General features: G+C 45.9%; 1 protein-coding gene across 2 annotated transcripts in view; it reads right to left on the bottom strand.

The window, feature by feature from the left end:
- trip4 (thyroid hormone receptor interactor 4) overlaps positions 1 to 21,717 on the bottom strand; it is an 82,623-nt gene that overhangs the window by 34,334 nt on the left and 26,572 nt on the right. Inside the window, exon 11 of one of the 2 annotated variants that reach the window (XM_090223049.1) lies at positions 2,313 to 2,415. The exons of the other annotated variant lie outside the window; for it this stretch is intronic. Within the exon in view, the coding sequence (XP_090079175.1) occupies positions 2,313 to 2,415 (103 nt within the window). The remainder of the gene's footprint in view (positions 1 to 2,312; positions 2,416 to 21,717) is intronic. 2 annotated transcript variants of the gene reach the window in all.

The raw sequence follows: 21,717 nt of genomic DNA on the forward strand, positions 1-21,717 counted from the left end.
TGTGTTAGGGAGGCAACCCAGGCGGAAGACAAGAACAAAAGAGTGAGAGAGAGAGAGAGAATTGAAATTGAATTAAATTGAGAGAGGGAGAGAGACAGAGAATTGAAATGTAATTAAATTGAGAGAGCGAGGGAGAGAGACACAGAAACAGAGAGTGACAGAGAGAGACACTGTGAATAGATACAGAATGTCTGCTTGGCTCTAGCAGCTAACCCTCTAAATACTCGGCCAGCTTCTAACAGCAGGTTCCCCCGTTTGACTCACAGAAACACACAGACACCACCCCCCCACCCACCAGCACTTGTGTGGGGTTCACAGGTGGTCTCCCTGGAGATGGTTCTGAGCCTTCAGAGGCTGCAGAGTAATAGAGGGTGAAATACTAGCTGGATATAAAGAGGAGATGACAGGTCCAATAGTGTGCTAGAAATTAACTGTCTGGGGACTAGTTGGATATCTTATAGGTTACACTCAATATAAAGGTAATAAGGCATTATTCAATGTATTAAAGGGATATTGCATTCAAAATATACATGTTACTCTTTAGAATGGATGCCTAGACTTAGTGGTCTATGGACTCAACGTTAGGGATCTAAGATTTGGGTTAGCGCAGTTAGCTCACAGCTTAGCATTAGCTCACAGCTTAGCATTAGCATAACTCCATGCAAATCAATGGGAGTGGAACCAGTTAGCAAATACAGAATGATGACTAAATGGTTTCCTCAGATGATATACCTATTGTTGTTTTTTATGAGCACAAGCAACTTAACCCTCTGGGCTGTTGCTTGAATTCACCCCTTCACAATACAACTGAAATCCTCCCTTACTGATCAAGGGCAGTGCTAGTATTTTACCTTGAATCTCCCAAAGACCCGCCATCCATCTTAAAGGACCGGAGACGGGAGAGGGGGACATAAACAACCCTTCATGTCTCAGGAGTTTGTCAAAAATGAACAAAAGAGCTTGCAGGTACATCCCCAGCTACAGCGGGGGAATGTGCTCTGACCTATTAGAAATCACACCATACATTAACAACACTGACACTACAGTAGCTACAGTCTCCCACATCCCCTGGGCAACCTGACATCAACATCTTGTCTTTACAGATTGCTCTTTGGGAGACTGTGAGCGCATTAATATTTTTAAAAATCTTTTGCAAAACATGTTCATTTTTGCACAAGACCTATGTTTGTTTGTGTGTATACAGTGTGTGTGTGTGTGTGTGTGTGTGTGTGTGTGTGTGTGTAGATGCAGCGCTTGTGTGAGAATTGTGTTCCCCCACAGAAAGCTCAACCATACTCGTTGGGATCTACTCTGCGACACAGAAAGCTCTACCAGACTCGTTGGGATCTACTCTGCGACACAGAAATCTCAACCAAACTCGTTGGGATCTACTCTGCGACACAGAAAGGTCAACCAAACTCGTTGGGATCTACTCTGCGACACAGAAAGTTCAACCAAACCTAATAGGATCTACTCTGTGACACAGAAATCTCAACCAAACTCGTTGGGATCTACTCTGCGACACAGACATCTCAACCAAACTCGTTGGGATCTACTCTGCGACACAGCAATCTCAACCAAACTTGTTGGGATCTACTCTGCGACACAGAAAGGTCAACCAAACAAGTTAGGATCTGCTCTGCGACACAGAAATCTCAACCAAACTCGTTGGGATCTACTCTGCGACACAGAAAGTTCAACCAAACTTGTTGGGATCTACTCTGCGACACAGAAATCTCAACCAAACTCGTTGGGATCTACTCTGCGACACAGAAAGCTCAACGAAACTCATTGGGATCTACTCTGCAACACAGAAAGCTCAACCAAACTCGTTGGGATCTACTCTGCGACACAGAAAGCTCAACCAGACTCGTTGGGATCTACTACTCTGCGACACAGAAAGCTCAACCAGACTCGTTGGGATCTACTACTCTGCGACACAGAAAGCTCAACCAAACTCGTTGGGATCTACTACTCTGCGACACAGAAAGCTCAACCAAACTCGTTGGGATCTACTACTCTGCGACACAGAAAGCTCAACCAAACTCGTTGGGATCTACTACTCTGCGACACAGAAAGCTCAACCAAACTCGTTGGGATCCACTACTCTGTGACACAGAAAGCTCAACCAAACTCGTTGGGATCCACTACTCTGTGACACAGAAAGCTCAACCAAACTCGTTGGGATCCACTACTCTGTGACACAGAAAGCTCAACCAAACTCGTTGGGATCCACTACTCTGTGACACAGAAAGCTCAACCAAACTCGTTGGGATCTACTACTCTGCGACACAGAAAGACGCAGCACTTACAGATCTTATGTTTCCCTTTCATGGGGAATTTCACCAGCAGCTCCTGAGGGTTGGTGCAGACGAAGACGAACGGAGAGCCAGACTCCTCGCAGGTCTGAGGAAACTGCAGGAAACACAGAAACAGTCAGAGCACTGCTTTTCCTGAGGACAGACAGGAGTGGTGACACTGGGAACCTTCATTGCTGTTAGACTGATACATCCTGGTCAGGAAGGACAGAGAACCTACAGGTAGATAGAACCTGTTATTATCAGAGTAATACCATAGACATGAAAGCAATATAACCTGGAATAAAGGGTTCTCCGTTTTTAATTGAAGCATGTTTACATGGAATCTCTACATCCCTGTGGAAAGGGTGGCGTAACACCTTATAACTCGTTATACATTATGAAACAAACACGACACTGAGACACCACAATCATCAGAGGGGTTACGCAACATGACATCATCATTCTACATACATCATCATCATTCTACATACATCTTCATCTGTTCTACAAAACATGATTTTATAAAGACACAGTGGTAGAAAAAAGAGGGAGGGGCTGGATGTGGGGGAAATGAAATCATTGGTAACACTATATTATAAGGTTCCATAATAAACCATTTAGAAGGCATTTATAAAGTGTGTGTTCACCATGTATTAATCATTACTCCCACATTATTAAACCATTTACTAATCATTAGTAAATTATTTTTGCAGTCCCTAATCTAAACTGAGTCCTATTAATACTTTAAAAAAATACTTAATAAATGTTTTGAGTGACCAGTGTAATTTCTCACAAAATGAAGGCCATGTTATTGGTAGCCATTCCAGCAGTACCTGGTCAAAAACAAGCACACAAGACAGGACGTTAAAAGGAAATATATATTCATGTCTGAATAACTAGCTTACTAACATTTACACATGTGGGAGTAATGATTTATAAATGGTGAGCAAACTGTAAATGCCTTACAAATGGTTTACTATGGACCCTTAAAATGAAGTGTTACCAAATTGGTATCATCATGTTGTAGCTTGTTATTACAGCTGTAATCATCTCTCTACTGTGACAGCTTTATTATTTACACAATATGACATCTCTTTCAGGCCCTAGCTCCAGACAGTACAGTACTGTTGATACATAGATAGGGTGGCTGGTAGCCTAACAGTTAGAGCGTTGGGCCAGAAACCGAAAGGTTGCTGAATCGAAAACCCAAGCCGACAGGGTAAAACGTCTGCCGGTGTGCCCTTGAGCAAGGTACTTAAACCTAATTTGCTCCAGGTGCGCCATACTACTATGGAAGACCCTGTAAAACAACACATTTCACTGCACCTGTCAGGTGTATTTGACAATAAAACATTTTTTGTTGTTAATTAACACTCCCACTGCAAAGCATGGAGCCCTGGAAAGAAGAAACATCTCTCCCTCCCTCTGATTGGTTGTTCAGGTGACAGTAGGGGGAATTGACTGACACTTTCATGACAAAGGAGTCATCTTTCCAATCTGTCCAGGTGGAGCAGCTCTCAGCTCATCCAATTTCCTCCAGCACGTCTATCAGATAGTGCCGTGATTGCATCTCTGCGAAATCAGGAAGCGGCGGCTTTTCATGACGGCTCGCTTCTTTCCTCTACACCCCCTCTGTCTCTCTTAAGAGCAGCACTGAAGGTTGTGACTAATCCAGGGCTTTTAGGAGAATCGACAAGACAGACAGTTTGTGTAGTTCCTGACAAACTGGGAGAGGTGATGGGGCTGCTTATTACACTTCCCAGTCAACGCTGAACTGACCGTAATAACCACATGTGATGAAACATCATTGAACACCCTCTGAAGCTCAACAGGGATTCCACAGTGGCGGCTTGTTGTAGAACCCGATAGAAACACACTAGTAATGGTGTTTTGCAGTCCGACTCTGAATGACACTCCGGTAGCGAAGTGTGAGGTTCAACCTTTGAGTGCTTCTCTGCTAAATTGGGAGAGTAGCGCTATAAATCTCTCACCAATTTTGCAACATTCCGAGTGGTTACGGGGGTTAGCGAACACAGGGGTTGTCAACAGAAAAGATGGAAGTCCTATATCATACTGCATAGCTATCCCTCTTCTATCATCTCAGTCAGGGGAAATAGCCCATATCCTAAAGCAAGCATCCCACTACGGTAATTATGAACGTCAGTCTGGAGGAAGAGAGGCCTCCTTGTTCCACTTGGAGGAGGTGTATTTACAAGACTGGTGCAGCCAGTCCATTACAGAAGACATCAAACGCTTCCCTTACATGTGTTTTCACCTGCTGTGATGCGTGCTTGAATATTCTCACTTAAAGCTAACTTGGGAGTGTGTAAGCACATTCAGCTTTGAGATGGCAGTAGTAGTATTTTTCCAGGTTTTGAAAGGAAAACAAAATGGTGGTTGTGGTGGTCCGTCTAAATCCAGATGAATTGAGAGTAGCTGAATCCAGCGTCTGAGTGAGCTCATGTCAAAAACGCAGCCGGTCGCCCGCTCTTTCATCCTCCATTAGCCAATTAGCATTTAAAGCTGTTGAATCGAGCCGGCTTTGCCTCCCCTCCCCGAGTCTAATTGTTTCCATACCATGCTAATCAAAAAGGCATGAAACATTGGGCCGTAGCAGTGCCGTGGCTCACTCAAACACTCCAAATGCATCAGGCATGATCTAATGAGGTCAAAATACACACGCTAACAAAGGGATACAACTCTGACTCCATAAAATCCTTCATTGTTCCATATTCCAAAACCTCTCTGATAACGTAGGCCTTGTACACACTGAAGGTTTGACATCATTAAAAGCTTAACATTTTTAATTAAGAGCCACATTTGTACAGTTTGCCCTAATGTTTTAAATTAAACTGCATCCCAACAAAGAAAGTATATAAAACAAATATTGAGTTTTGAGTCTAGGTTCTCGAAATCTTCTGTCTTAAATCATGCAAATGTCTTAGACTTGATGAAAATATGAGGGCAGATTGGACCTCAAACTGGCTCAAGTGTTCAATTGCTAGTTTCGTGCTAATTCTCTCACAGTCACAAACACTGGGAAGATGTGTCCAAAATGTGCAACTCTTCCAAAAGTTTGGAGAATTTCCAAATCGTTAGCAAGCGGGCACCGGCAGGTTTGACTGCTGCCAATGTTGCTATGGTTTCACTGACAATGGCAACTCTCTCAGCAATGTTACAGGCACCTTCTTTTAGTTTTGCAACGATACCCTCATTAAAATAGTGTTTTTGGGTGTTCAAGGAGAGGACACAGTGAACTAGCTAGCTCTTCTTTGAGAGTCTTCAGTCTGCTAAGGATTCCCGCGGCTCAACGTACTGCAGCTCTTTAATAATAGTTTCCCAGGTGGTGAGTGGTGGGTTAGCCACCTTCCCTACAGTACAGACATTTCAGAAAAGAGAGGCTCTTGAATGAAAACAACCCCCTATAAACACAGTGGGGAAAAAAGGAAAGGAAAAAAATGGCTTGCAGCCTCGCCATCCGCCTCAGCCAAGTTAATAAACGGCCCATTCTTTTCAATTTGCTGGGATATTGCCAGCGGGCTGCAACAATAAGCGCCTGTAATAATATGAAATTCACAGAGTCCATTGGAGACCAGAGACATACTCTGCAGGACGGGGATGTTGGCTAGGTGAGGAGGATATTACAGGATCATTCAAGGGGCAGAGAAAGTGCACCAAGGCCCCTCAAAGGCTGCGCCCACCTCTGTCCCCTCACAAAGACACGGGATAGAAGTTGGCCCTCAGCACAGATCTAGGATCAGTTCACCCCCGTCAAACACAAACCTCAATCACAAGTAGGTAAACTGCTAACGTGACATCAGATCAACAAGTAGGGTGAACTCCACCCTGCACGGCCCAAAACTACAAGAAAAACACAGCTCTGGGCTTCCAACAGAACAGCAAGAGCCCTATAAGCTGTATGGGTCCATGCTGCTGGTCTATGACTGGTGAACAAGCCAATACTGTTTGCTCTGCCTCCCCCCTCTCACTCTCCCTGGTCCTTTTCAGCTGCTGTCGGCAATTAGGGGAGGCAGAGACAAGCAATCTCCTCTCTCTCTCTCTGAGGCCAGGCGCTGCGCAGCAGCGGTGGTGGTAATGGGCCTGTGTGGCTGTGGCTTTGGCCCTGCCTGGTCGGGCCCCGCTTGGCTGCACTCAATCTCAGCCCAATAAAAAGGCCTTCATTGGCAGGGAGCTACTGAGCCACAGGAGCAGGGAGCTGTGGAGGAGGCTTTTAACAAAGGGTGGGAAAAAGAGGGAGGGTGGGAAGACAGGGAGAGACAGAGATGGATAGAGACAGAGAGAAGAGGCAGAGAAATCAGAAGAGAAAGAGAGAGACAAAGACAGAAAAAAAGAGAGAGTGGGTGAAAAACCCAAAATACTAAGGCTTTGTCAAGGCTGGTTTCACACTGAGAGTAAAGAAACAGATGTACTGGTCTGAGTCCCGTTGATGGGTCATGTGACCTGTGTCTTCACTGTAAACCCACTTCAAGCTAAAATAAATGATAGTGGTGGAGGGTGGCTTTTCAGATCACTGAGCTTCAATATAGTCATTCTTGTTCCACCCATTCATTCTCATCCAGCTGATTGTAGCTTTGTAGCCGTTTATTCAGACTGCTCCTAGGAAATCTTTTAAAATGTGTTACATTTAATGTTTCTGAACAAATTACAAAGTCAAGGAGTGGTGGAAAAACTAGTAAAGAGAAGTATTTGTAGAAGGCAGACATCCTGAAGAACAAAGTGACTGACCACCTTTTTTTTTTTTTTTTTACCTTTATTTAACCAGGTAGGCAAGTTGAGAACAAGTTCTCATTTACAATTGCGACCTGGCCAAGATAAAGCAAAGCAGTTCGACAGATACAACAACACAGAGTTACACATGGAGTAAAACAAACATACAGTCAATAATAAAGTATAAACAAGTCTATATACAATGTGAGCAAATGAGGTGAGAAGGGAGGTAAAGGCAAAAAAAGGCCTTGGTGGCAAGGTAAATACAATATAGCAAGTAAAACACTGGAATGGTAGTTTTGCAATGGAAGAATGTGCAAAGTAGAAATAAAAATAATGGGGTGCAAAGGAGCAAAATAAATAAATAAATTAAATACAGTTGGGAAAGAGGTAGTTGATAGGGCTAAATTATATGTATGCTATGTACAGGTGCAGTAATCTGTGAGCTGCTCTGACAGTTGGTGCTTAAAGCTAGTGAGGGAGATAAGTGTTTCCAGTTTCAGAGATTTTTGTAGTTCGTTCCAGTCATTGGCAGCAGAGAACTGGAAAGAGAGGCGGCCAAAGAAAGAATTGGTTTTGGGGGTGACTAGAGAGATATACCTGCTGGAGCGTGTGCTACAGGTGGGAGATGCTATGGTGACCAGCGAGCTGAGATAAGGGGGGACTTTACCTAGCAGGGTCTTGTAGATGACATGGAGCCAGTGGGTTTGGCGACGAGTATGAAGCGAGGGCCAGCCAACGAGAGCGTACAGGTCGCAATGGTGGGTAGTGTATGGGGCTTTGGTGACAAAACGGATTGCACTGTGATAGACTGCATCCAGTTTGTTGAGTAGGGTATTGGAGGCTATTTTGTAAATTACATCGCCAAAGTCGAGGATTGGTAGGATGGTCAGTTTTACAAGGGTATGTTTGGCAGCATGAGTGAAGGATGCTTTGTTGCGAAATAGGAAGCCAATTCTAGATTTAACTTTGGATTGGAGATGTTTGATATGGGTCTGGAAGGAGAGTTTACAGTCTAACCAGACACCTAAGTATTTGTAGTTGTCCACGTATTCTAAGTCAGAGCCGTCCAGAGTAGTGATGTTGGACAGGCGGGTAGGTGCAGGTAGTGATCGGTTGAAGAGCATGCATTTAGTTTTACTTGTATTTAAGAGCAGTTGGAGGCCACGGAAGGAGAGTTGTATGGCATTGAAGCTTGCCTGGAGGGTTGTTAACACAGTGTCCAAAGAAGGGCCGGAAGTATACAGAATGGTGTCGTCTGCGTAGAGGTGGATCAGAGACTCACCAGCAGCAAGAGCGACCTCATTGATGTATACAGAGAAGAGAGTCGGTCCAAGAATTGAACCCTGTGGCACCCCCATAGAGACTGCCAGAGGTCCGGACAACAGACCCTCAGATTTGACACACTGAACTCTATCAGAGAAGTAGTTGGTGAACCAGGCGAGGCAATCATTTGAGAAACCAAGGCTGTTGAGTCTGCCGATGAGGATGTGGTGATTGACAGAGTCGAAAGCCTTGGCCAGATCAATGAATACGGCTGCACAGTAATGTTTCTTATCGATGGCGGTTAAGATATCGTTTAGGACCTTGAGCGTGGCTGAGGTGCACCCATGACCAGCTCTGAAACCAGATTGCATAGCAGAGAAGGTATGGTGAGATTCAAAATGGTCGGTAATCTGTTTGTTGACTTGGCTTTCGAAGACCTTAGAAAGGCATGGTAGGATAGATATAGGTCTGTAGCAGTTTGGGTCAAGAGTGTCCCCCCCTTTGAAGAGGGGGATGACCGCAGCTGCTTTCCAATCTTTGGGAATCTCAGACGACACGAAAGAGAGGTTGAACAGGCTAGTAATAGGGGTGGCAACAATTTCGGCAGATAATTTTAGAAAGAAAGGGTCCAGATTGTCTAGCCCGGCTGATTTGTAGGGGTCCAGATTTTGCAGCTCTTTCAGAACATCAGCTGAATGGATTTGGGAGAAGGAGAAGTGCAGTGCTGTTGACAGGGGTAGGAGTAGCCAGGTGGAAAGCATGGCCAGCAGTAGAAAAATGCTTATTGAAATTTTCAATTATGGTGGATTTATCAGTGGTGACAGTGTTTCCTATCTTCAGTGCAGTGGGCAGCTGGGAGGAGGTGTTCTTATTCTCCATGGACTTTACAGTGTCCCAGAACTTTTTTGAGTTAGTGTTGCAAGAAGCAAATTTCTGCTTGAAAAAGCTAGCCTTGGCTTTTCTAACTGCCTGTGTATAATGGTTTCTAGCTTCCCTGAACAGCTGCATATCACGGGGGCTGTTCGATGCTAATGCAGAACGCCATAGGACGTTTTTGTGTTGATTAAGGGCAGTCAGGTCTGGGGAGAACCAAGGGCTATATCTGTTCCTGGTTCTAAATTTCTTGAATGGGGCATGTTTATTTAAGATGGTTAGGAAGGCATTTTTAAAAAAATATCCAGGCATCCTCTACTGACGGGATGAGGTCAATATCCTTCCAGGATACCCCGGCCAGGTCGATTAGAAAGGCCTGCTCGCTGAAGTGTTTCAGGGAGCGTTTTACAGTGATGAGAGGAGGTCGTTTGACCGCTGACCCATTACGGATGCAGGCAATGAGGCAGTGATCGCTGAGATCTTGGTTGAAGACAGCAGAGGTGTATTTAGAGGGGAAGTTGGTTAGGATGATATCTATGAGGGTGCCCGTGTTTAAGGCTTTGGGGAGGTACCTGGTAGGTTCATTGATAATTTGTGTGAGATTGAGGGCATCAAGTTTAGATTGTAGGATGGCTGGGGTGTTAAGCATGTTCCAGTTTAGGTCGCCTAGCAGCACGAGCTCTGAAGATAGATGGGGGGCAATCAGTTCACATATGGTGTCCAGAGCACAGCTGGGGGCAGAGGGTGGTCTATAGCAGGCGGCAACGGTGAGAGACTTGTTTTTAGAAAGGTGGATTTTTAAAAGTAGAAGTTCAAATTGTTTGGGTACAGACCTGGATAGTAGGACAGAACTCTGCAGGCTATCTTTGCAGTAGATTGCAACACCGCCCCCTTTGGCAGTTCTATCTTGTCTGAAAATGTTGTAGTTTGGAATTAAAATGTCTGAATTTTTGGTGGTCTTCCTAAGCCAGGATTCAGACACAGCTAGAACATCCGGGTTGGCAGAGTGTGCTAAAGCAGTGAATAGAACAAACTTAGGGAGGAGGCTTCTAATGTTAACATGCATGAAACCAAGGCTATTACGGTTACAGAAGTCGTCAAAAGAGAGCGCCTGGGGAATAGGAGTGGAGCTAGGCACTGCAGGGCCTGGATTCACCTCTACATCGCCAGAGGAACATAGGAGGAGTAGAATAAGGGTGCGACTAAAAGCAATAAGAATTGGTCGTCTAGAACGTCTGGAACAGAGAGTAAAAGGAGGTTTCTGGGGGCGATAAAATAGCATCAAGGTATAATGTACAGACAAAGGTAAGGTAGGATGTGAATACAGTGGAGGTAAACCTAGGTATTGAGTGATGAAGAGAGAGATATTGTCTCTAGAAACATCATTGAAACCAGGAGATGTCATTGCATGTGTGGGTGGTGGAACTAATAGGTTGGATAAGGTATAGTGAGCAGGACTAGAGGCTCTACAGTGAAATAAGCCAATAAACACTAACCAGAACAGCAATGGACAAGACATATTGACATTAAGGAGAGGCATGCTTAGTCGAGTGATCAAAAGGGTCCAGTGAGTGGAGAGGTTGGTTTAGGGTCACGGCGATTTAGACAGCTAGCCAAGCCAACCGGTAGCAAGCTAGCATAGGATGGAGTCTGTTGTTAGCCACCTCTTGCGTTCGGTCAGTAGATTAGTGGGGTTCCGTGTGGTAGAGGGGATTAATCAAAATCACACAACAACAAAAATAAGAACAATAGATATAGTTATAGAGGCCCGAGAAGAAAACATAATAATTCAAATAAATAAATTGTCCGATTGTCTATTCAGAATAGCAGCCGGAAAGACAGCTAACGGTTAGCGGGCCGCAGATGGGCGTTCCGGTAACGTCGCGACAGAGGAGCCAGCCGGATCTCCTTCAGGTAGATAACGTCGGCAGTCCGGTTGTGAAGGCCCGGTGGGGCTCCGCGTAGGCAGTGAAACGGGTCCGGATAGGTGACTGCAGCCCAGGAGTGAATGATGGAACTCAGGCGTGATTGACGGAGCTGGCTAGCACCGGAACAATCGATGTTTGCTCCGGAATCGACGAAAGCCGACTGTCACACGGATAGCAGCTAGCTAGCTGTGAGATCCGGGTATGAATGTCCAGAGAGCAGTTGAAATCCAGGGACATGGAGAGAAAAATTGGTCCGGTATGTTCCGTTCCGAGCCGCGCTGCGCCGTACAAAACTGGCGATAGATTTTCGATAGATTTTCGAACTAAAGGACAGCCGATGACCACAAACCGTGGTTAGCTTCTGATTAGCTTCTGGGCTAGCTCCTGGCTAGCTTCTGGCTAGTTTCTGGCCAGCCTCCTGGAGTTTCTGGCTAGCTTCCTGAAGGATTGCAGATCTGAGGTAAATAATACTTTTTTATAAATATAAATTGGTGAGGCTGGTTGCAGGAGAGTGTTTAGAAGATGAGTTGATGGAAAATAAAAATAAAATGTATGTGAAAAAAAGTTGTAAATATATATATATATACAGGACACGACAAGACGAGGACAAAAGACGTCTGAACTGCTATGCGATCTTGGAAATTTTTTTCTGAAGGATTCTTAAGGATTCCATCTTTATAAACCATTTGCTTTAGTAACAGGAAGCACCCAAACAAGTCTGAAATTGCCAAGAAGCTGACAACACTCCTTCAGTAGCATAACAACACATTGATGTTGAATGGCTGAACAAATCCAAATCAATATGAAACTGCTGTATTACAGACTGTCCTTCAGCCACAGAATCAACCGGTGTCAAGTAGGAGAGTGCACATTAATTATCTAAGAGTGTCCAACACTGACTCATTTTTTTTAACATTATTAATATCCTCAAGCCGAGGAAAGACATCTGTTTATTAGGAGCTCTGAGCCGGCAAGGAGGGTCTTCAATTATTCCATTGTGTCAGTCCGCTCGACTGCTAAAACACAGCTACATGCCCAGGCTAAACATGAGGACTTTTCTTTCCAATATAGCCATACTGGGACCTCTGGTGTTGATTTAAGTTTATCTGAAGAACAAAGACTGTTTTATGTGGATAATTATAAAAGGACTTATTACATAGTCTCTCATGGCAGACTGACTGTTAGCGCTAACATAAATGGAGTAGCTAGCTAGCGCACGCAAGACTTGGTTTCGAGTTGTAACTATGACACAATTGATAATGAAAGCTAACATTGTCCTCTTTAACTGCTGAACTGAAACAGCTCCCGTTCAGACCAATCAAAGGTCTTCTCTGTCCTGGCACCCCATTGGTGGAACCAGTTTCCCCCTGATGCTAGGACAGCAGCCTCCTAGCCAATCTTCTGAAAACATCTGAAACCCTCCCTCTTCAGTATCTTAAATAACACATCTCAGTCTTACCCCCCCCCCCCCCCCCCCAAAAAAAAAACAACAACAACATTGCACTTACTTATCTTACTAGCTCTGACTTTGCTGATAATCTCTTTATTTACGACAAATGTACTTACTACGACTGTGACGTGGTTGTCTCACCTAGCTATCTTAATATGAATGCACTAACTGTCAGTCGCTGTGGATAAGTGTGTTTGATAAATTACGAAAACGTATATGTAAAATAATTAGTTGCTACATACATTTTTTGACTTATACATTAATGCTATATACACATTTTATACAATTGTTTTTAAGAACATAACTTATGTCTCATGAGCTTAGTTCAACTGTCACACCCCATCAGAACCCAACATATGACCTCCAATGTTTGTTTCTCCAATGTTACATTTCTCCCATCCCTCAGCTTTTTAACAAAACCACTTTGTTATTGTTTTAATGAAAGATTAAAGCTTTTAAAAGGCCCAATGGAGTCGTTTTTATCTCAATATCAAATTCAATTCTGGGTAACAATTAAGTACCTTACTGTGATCGTTTTCAATTAAAATGGTCAAAAAGAAGCAGAAATAACTTCTTAGCAAAGATTGCTCAAGCAATAATTTATCTAGAACTGTCTGTCAGTGTTTTTAGAGGGGAGGGGGAAAGTGAAAACTAGCTGTTATTGGCAGAGAGGTCTGGAACTCTCGTATTGGTCTATTAACTCATTTACTGCCTGGTGATGTCACCAGTCAGGCCAAAACGCCAGCCCACATAAACAGGCTGACATTTTAGGCGGTCTTTTCAAACCGCTTACACTAAAAGCACATTATCATCATTTTCAAAATGTTACAGTAATATCCCAACTCCGTGTGGACAACTATATAAAACACAAGAACATTTCATTTATTTTTTGACTGCACTGGGACTTTAAAGCTCCTGCAGTTTGACAAGTGGGTCGGAGCATCATGGTTTATTTATTTTACCTCAGGGCTCCACAAACATGACGATTCAAATCGCAGAGAGCCTCAGTGAAGAGCTAGCAAGAGACACATTAGCAATTTAGCTTTAGTGATGACAGGTGTAATGAAGTCATGTGTTTGCACAGGAAGATTTACACCAGTTGCCTCGCATAGCGAAGTCCCATTTTCCCAGCCCTGTTTATGACTTCACCTCCTGTGGTGGGCCTCGAGCGGCAAGAAAACAGGACGGCCTCACAACACCCACAGTGTTTTTAGACTCAACAACGTGTCCCACTGTTGGAACGTTCCTGGCATTGGGTCTGATCTACACTATAAGCCTACAGTTACCTCTCTGTCCGAAGTCTACTAGGTTCTGACAGAGAAGGAGAACACCGTGTTTAACCTACTATGTGTTGAATATTTGTAAATTCGACATCTCTTCTTTTGACTATTTAGGGAATAACGATGCACTTGAGAAACGTGTCTCTGTAAACCTATACTAAACATCTAAATAGCACTTGGACAAAAAGTTACCAAATAGCACTTGGACAAAATGCTAGAGGAAATATAGAACTACAGTGTAATATTAATACACCATAAAATCATGGAATGACTGCACCTACATGTGTTGAATGTACATTTGATGTGTTAGTGGGCAGACTGTTGTACATGTGTTGAATGTACATTTGTGTTAGTGGGCAGACTATTGTACATGTGCACTGCATTAGACAACCTCTTTACCGAGCATACGGCTTTACCCAACTTCACACATACACACACACACACACACGTGAATTCCCCCAGGGACAATTACCATGTCTGCTTTCAAAACCAGACTTCAAAGAACTCCAGGGAATCTTAAGCATTAAAACTTGTTATTTTCCTCCACAATCTCCCTTTATCCCCATCACAAATCCACCTCCTTTAGTGGCAATACTGTCAGCGAAATGGATTGGATTTCAGTCAGCTAACAAACCGTTTCATGGCTACATTTTGATTTGATAATAGGGAAATGGAGATAGAGAGGGAGTTTATGAACGCGTCTCTCTCCTGAGGTGAGTGTTAGCTTTGATAGTGGGCCAAAGGAAAAGAGTCCCCCATCTGTGTTCACTCAGCCCCTGTGGGAAGTGGTTGGCTCTCGGTCTCTCTGTCCTGGCTGCTTGCTCACAGATGAAAGAAAAGATGTGAATCTATACATGTGAAAATACAAGAACACCTATCCCATAGTTAAAATAATATTGTACTGTGGCACTAGTAATAATGTTAAGTTACAATATATTTTCTATTAATTTTATTGTTATGGAAAAAGATAAAAAAATATACTAAGTGTCCAGGTTACATAGAGCCTCTTGGTTTGACAGAGCTCTTCCCACAGGCTGTTATTGGAGTGGAGGTGGTACAGGAGAAGCTGTAATGGAGTGGAGGTGGTACAGGAGAAGCTGTGTTGGAGTGGAGGTGGTACAGGAGAAGCTGTGTTGGAGTGGAGGTGGTACAGGAGAAGCTGTAATGGAGTGGAGGTGGTACAGGAGAAGCTGTAATGGAGTGGAGGTGGTACAGGAGAAGCTGTGTTGGAGTGGAGGTGGTACAGGAGAAGCTGTGTTGGAGTGGAGATGGTACAGGAGAAGCTGTGTTGGAGTGGAGGTGGTACAGGAGAAGCTGTAATGGAGTGGAGATGGTACAGGAGAAGCTATTTTGGAGTGGAGGTGGTACAGGAGAAGCTGTAATGGAGTGGAGGTGGTACAGGAGAAGCTGTGTTGGAGTGGAGGTGGTACAGGAGAAGCTGTAATGGAGTGGAGGTGGTACAGGAGAAGCTGTGTTGGAGTGGAGGTGGTACAGGAGAAGCTGTAATGGAGTGGAGGTGGTACAGGAGAAGCTGTGTTGGAGTGGAGGTGGTACAGGAGAAGCTGTGTTGGAGTGGAGGTGGTACAGGAGAAGCTGTGTTGGAGTGGAGGTGGTACAGGAGAAGCTGTAATGGAGTGGATGTGGTACAGGAGAAGCTGTAATGGAGTGGAGGTGGTACAGGAGAAGCTGTGTTGGAGTGGAGGTGGTACAGGAGAAGCTGTAATGGAGTGGAGGTGGTACAGGAGAAGCTGTGTTGGAGTGGAGGTGGTACAGGAGAAGCTGTGTTGGAGTGGAGGTGGTACAGGAGAAGCTGTGTTGGAGTGGAGGTGGTACAGGAGAAGCTGTGTTGGAGTGGAGGTGGTACAGGAGAAGCTGTAATGGAGTGGAGATGGTACAGGAGAAGCTATTTTGGAGTGGAGGTGGTACAGGAGAAGCTGTAATGGAGTGGAGGTGGTACAGGAGAAGCTATTTTGGAGTGGAGGTGGTACAGGAGAAGCTGTAATGGAGTGGAGATGGTACAGGAGAAGCTATTTTGGAGTGGAGGTGGTACAGGAGAAGCTATAATGGAGTGGAGGTGGTACAGGAGAAGCTATTTTGGAGTGGAGGTGGTACAGGAGAAGCTGTAATGGAGTGGAGATGGTACAGGAGAAGCTATTTTGGAGTGGAGGTGGTACAGGAGAAGCTGTAATGGAGTGGAGATGGTACAGGAGAAGCTGTAATGGAGTGGAGGTGGTACAGGAGAAGCTGTAATGGAGTGGAGATGGTACAGGAGAAGCTGTAATGGAGTGGAGATGGTACAGGAGAAGCTATTTTGGAGTGGAGATGGTACAGGAGAGGCTGTCTGGTCATCAAGCCTCAGATTGTGACACACACAGGGCGAGAAAGGAGGATGACTGGAGGAGGATGAGGCAGCGGGGCATCCTCTCCTCCTTTTCCCTCCCTCGCTCTCATCTGTCACCGGGAGGAAGTTGCTGAGCAGACAAACCTTCGCCTGAGGAGCACAATTGAGTTTGTAATCTCTTGACCCTGCAGCAGCGGTACAGCCAGCTCCGTCCCTCCCTCCCCCCTCGCTCCCTCCCTCCCTCATGAAGACAGATGCCTGTGATGCGGTGATGCTGCTTAGCTGGAGGTCTGACAAGGTGATGCCTCCTGCTCCATTACACACACACACATGGACATTATATATACAGAGACACGTGTGCGTGCACCTCACGTGTACACACACACACACACACACACACACACACACACTGTCTAGCCCTGTCCTCTGAGCTGAAATGATGTCGTGACGCACCCATGGAACGCTGACACAAACAAAGGAGCTAAATGTCAGACAGATGTAAGACTGGGGGCCTGATCCTGTGACACGGGAACAAGCAGCAGCCTGGGTGACAGGACCAGCCTGGGTGACAGGACCAGCCTGGGTGACAGGACCAGCCTACCAGCCTGGGTGACAGGACCAGCCTGGGTGACAGGACCAGCCTGGGTGACAGGACCAGCCTGGGTGACAGGACCAGCCTGGGTGAACGGACCAGCCTGGGTGACAGGACCAGCCTGGGTGGCAGGACCAGCCTGGGTGGCAGGACCAGCCTGGGTGACAGAACCAGCCTGGGTGACAGGACCAGCCTGGGTGACAGGACCAGCCTGGGTGACAGGACCAGCCTGGGTGACAGGACCAGCTTGGGTGACAGGACCAGCCTGGGTGACAGGACCAGCCTGGGTGACAGGACCAGCCTGGGTGACAGGACCAGCCTGGGTGACAGGACCAGCCTCACAGTGAAAACAATAAACCAGCTCAAAAAGCTCCAGGCATGGCGGCTATTTTTTTATCATTCCAACATTCTGCAATGGCAGCACCTCCACATAAGCACTAGTGAAACTATAAGTAGTGTAACCATTTAGTCCAGCAGATGGACATATGAATTGTGGCTGGCTGGGCTGCCTGGCTGGCTGGCTGCCTGGCTGGCTGGGCTGCCTGGCTGGCTGGGCTGCCTGGCTGGCTGGGCTGCCTGGCTGGCTGGGCTGCCTGGCTGACTGGCTGGGCTGCCTGGCTGACTGGCTGGGCTGCCTGGCTGACTGGCTGGGCTGCCTGGCTGACTGGCTGGGCTGCCTGGCTGACTGGCTGGGCTGCCTGGCTGACTGGCTGGGCTGCCTGGCTGGGCTGCCTGGCTGACTGGCTGGGCTGCCTGGCTGACTGGCTGGGCTGCCTGGCTGGCTGGCTGGGCTGCCTGACTGGCTGGCTGGGCTGCCTGGCTGGCTGGCTGGGCTGTCTGACTGGCTGGCTGGGCTGCCTGGCTGGCTGGCTGGGAGGGGCTGGGCTGGCTGGGCTGGGCTGGCTGGCTGTCATTCAGAGCCTGGGGACTGGGGCTGAATGCATTCCACACCACCACTGCAGAATCACATGTTGTCTGACCTCTCTCTGCCATGGCAAACTGCCTAGCATGGAAACAGAACGGAGAGAGGAGGTGTGTGTGTGTGTTTGTGTGCGCGTGTGGCTACAAATTGGGGTGAGTGTTCAAAGCCTCTCCCTCACGCGCCCACGCACGTGGAGACACACATACAAAAGATAATGATGCCTGTTCCTAGTGAAATTTAATTCTTAACAACCACATCCACCTTCACAGCCGCAACAGGAAAAACAATATGTTCCGGGAGCTGATAAAGGAGAAGACAGGGAAAAACAATATGTTCCGGGGGCTGATAAAGGAGAAGACAGGGAAAAACAATATGTTCCGGGAGCTGATAAAGGAGAAGACAGGGAAAGACAATATGTTCCGGGGGCTGATAAAGGAGAAGACAGGGAAAGACAATATGTTCCGGGGGCTGATAAAGGAGAAGACAGGGAAAGACAATATGTTCCGGGGGCTGATAAAGGAGAAGGCAGGGAAAGACAATATGTTCCGGGGGCTGATAAAGGAGAAGACAGGGAAAGACAATATTTCAGGGGGCTGATAAAGGAGAAGACAGGGAAAGACAATATGTTCCGGGTGCTGATAAAGGAGAAGACAGGGAAAGACAATATGTTCCGGGGGCTGATAAAGGAGAAGACAGGGAAAGACAATATGTTCCGGGTGCTGATAAAGGAGAAGACAGGGAAAGACAATATGTTCCGGGGGCTGATAAAGGAGAAGACAGGGAAAAACAATATGTTCCGGGAGCTGATAAAGGAGAAGACAGGGAAAGACAATATGTTCCGGAGGCTGATAAAGGAGAAGACAGGCTTTTCAGCATATAAATATTGCATTACTGCACAAGGAAACATTGGCATCAGTTGGAGCTTGTGGACGCACTAACAAGGAGAGGAGAGCAACTCTGGAGTTCGGCCCTGGAAACACTATAGGACACAGACAGAGACACTCCGGAGATCAGCCCTGGAAACACTGTAGGACACAGACACTCTGGAGGTCAGCCCTGGAAACACTGTAGGACACAGACACTGTGGGAGGTCAGCACTGGAAACACTGTAGGACACAGACACTCCGGAGGTCAGCCCTGGAAACACTGAAGGACACAGACACTCTGGAGGTCAGCCCTGGAAACACTGAAGGACACAGACACTCTGGAGGTCAGCCCTGGAAACACTGTAGGACACAGACACTCTGGAGATCAGCCCTGGAAACACTGTAGGACACAGACACTCTGGAGGTCAGCCCTGGAAACACTGTAGGACACAGACACTCTGGAGGTCAGCCCTGGAAACACTGAAGGACACAGACACTCTGGAGGTCAGCCCTGGAAACACTGTAGGACACAGACACTCTGGAGATCAGCCCTGGAAACACTGTAGGACACAGACACTCTGGAGGTCAGCCCTGGAAACACTGTAGGACACAGACACTCTGGAGGTCAGCCCTGGAAACACTGAAGGACACAGACACTCTGGAGGTCAGCCCTGGAAACACTGTAGGACACAGACACTCTGGAGGTCAGCCCTGGAAACACTGTAGGACACAGACACTCTGGAGATCAGCCCTGGAAACACTATAGGACACAGACACTCTGGAGGTCAGCCCTGGAAACGCTATAGGACACAGACAGGAAAATCCCAAATGGAGACCAATTGTTGTTCTAACTGCTTAATAAGTCATAACAACAACTATAACATAATGAACAGCCCTGATGAAAGCTACATGACTTGTGGTTATACCGACTAACCTAATGACACGCTAGGTAGCTATTCACATTGTAACATATGAATGTCTGAATACTTAGATCTTCTTATGCTACATTAGCAACATAAAGACAAACGCACACTCTTTCTTCCTCATACACTCATTACACATCGTACACACACACTGTGGAACCTCTGCTGAAACACAAATTGCAAGTCCACATGACCCGGCCCGTGGTCAGTCAATAGAGATCAATAGAGCACTCAGCTCCACTAAAAGGAGAAATAGGAGCTAGCTTTGTCTCTACATATATCTCCTTTAACCATGCCAGATTAGACTACCTGCCCTGCGGTCGCTAACCCAGCGCTAAGGCAGGCTAAGCTAGGGAACGGTGTGAAAAATATAGCTCTTATTAAGAGCTTGGATCGATCCAATCTATTTGGCGGGGTAGATTGTGGGTGTGCGGTTTGGGGCTTGGGGTGTCCTAGGCTATGAATTAGCAGTGAATCTGAAAACACACACATGACATAGATCATTTACGCATAGTGAATGTAGATGTGGGACATTATATTAAACTACTTTGTCTAAATAACTTGATGTGATTCTAAAACATACTGTATTTGTCAGCAACTGTGGGGTGAATATATTTTTGAAGTGGAATGAAATTGTGTAGCCAACACAACAGTCATCTCTCCATCACTAGTTCTTTCTATATACTGGGGATACATACAGTATTATAAACTGGGAGGTTCGAGCCCTGAGGTTCGAGCCCACAGGTATGACAAAACATTTATTTTTACTGCTCTAATTACATTGGTAATCAGTTTACAATAGCAATAAGGCACCTTGGGGATGTGGTATACAGCCAATATACCACGCCTAAGGGCTGTATCCAGGCACTCCGAGTTGCACGTAAGAACAGCCCTTAGCCGTGGTATATTGGCCATATACCACACCCCTTCTGTCCTTATTGTTTAAGTATACAACATCTAGCTACGACCTACATGTGGTATTCAGTTGAGGCCAGATGGACGTACTTCCAAATACTCTAAAACAACTTGAGGCGGCTTATGGTAGAGAAATTAACATTAAATTCTCTGGCAACAGCTCTGGTGGACATTCCTGCAGTTGGCATGCCAATTACATGCTCCCTCACATCTGTGGCATTGTGTGATAAAACTACACATTTCAGAGTGGCCTTTTATTGTCCCCAGCACAAGTTGCACCTGTGTAATGATCATGCTGTTTAATCAGCTTCTTGATATGCCACACCTGTCTGATGGATAGATTATCTTGGCAAAGGAGAAATGCTCACTAACAGGGATATAAACAAATTTGTGCACCAAATGAGAGAAATAAGCTTTTTGTGCATATGAAAGTCAGTCTCTCCCTCGCTCTCAAATTGAGTTGAATCAACAAATCACAGCACATACTTTACTTCCTGGTTTGCTCCTAAAGGGTACACTCACAATGGCCGCTAGTCCAGCCATTATGCCGTCTTTTGACTTGAATGGGGATGACCGTTCTATTCATTCTATTTCTATGGCAGCACATGCAGTCAGGAGCGGAGGAGATGAGAAAGTGGGCTTGTCAATTTTGTTTTTTTACTGTGGCCAATTACAGTCATCCAAAATTCCATGACCATCACAGCCCTGCATGAATGCTTGCTGCACAGTGGCAATAACTGGCAATTATATGTTAGAAACCTACTCCTTCCTTCAATCACTCAAAAACACTCGCCTGTTCTCTTTCCCTCAATCAACTTCCCTTTTATCCTCTCTCTGTCTCCCTCTCTGTCCTTAATAATAAACACACCTCTACTTCATTCCTTACCTTGACATTACCTCACTCACAACCCTGTCCATGCGGACTTATAACGCCGTTATACATATTTAATGCAAATACCTATCCCATACATATTTCACCCTTCTCACTTCCCCACCTCCCCCTGTCCATCCACTCCTCCTCTCTCTATTCTCCCTCCCTCCTATCTCTATTCTCCCTCCATCCATCCACCCACCTATCCTCCACTCTCTATTCTCCCTCCCTCCATCCACCCACCTATCCTCCACTCTATTCTCCCTCTCTCCCTCCATCCACCCACCTATCCTCAACTCTCTATTCTCCCTCCCTCCATCCACCCACCTATCCTCCACTCTCTATTCTCCCTCCCTCCATCCACCCACCTATCCTCCACTCTCTATTCTCCCTCCCTCCATCCACCCACCTATCCTCCACTCTCTATTCTCCCTCCCTCCATCCACCCACCTATCCTCCTCT

This window comes from Oncorhynchus mykiss, chromosome 26 (genome assembly GCF_057628025.1).
Source record: "Oncorhynchus mykiss isolate SJ-2025 chromosome 26, ASM5762802v1, whole genome shotgun sequence".
Taxonomy (NCBI): domain Eukaryota; kingdom Metazoa; phylum Chordata; class Actinopteri; order Salmoniformes; family Salmonidae; genus Oncorhynchus; species Oncorhynchus mykiss.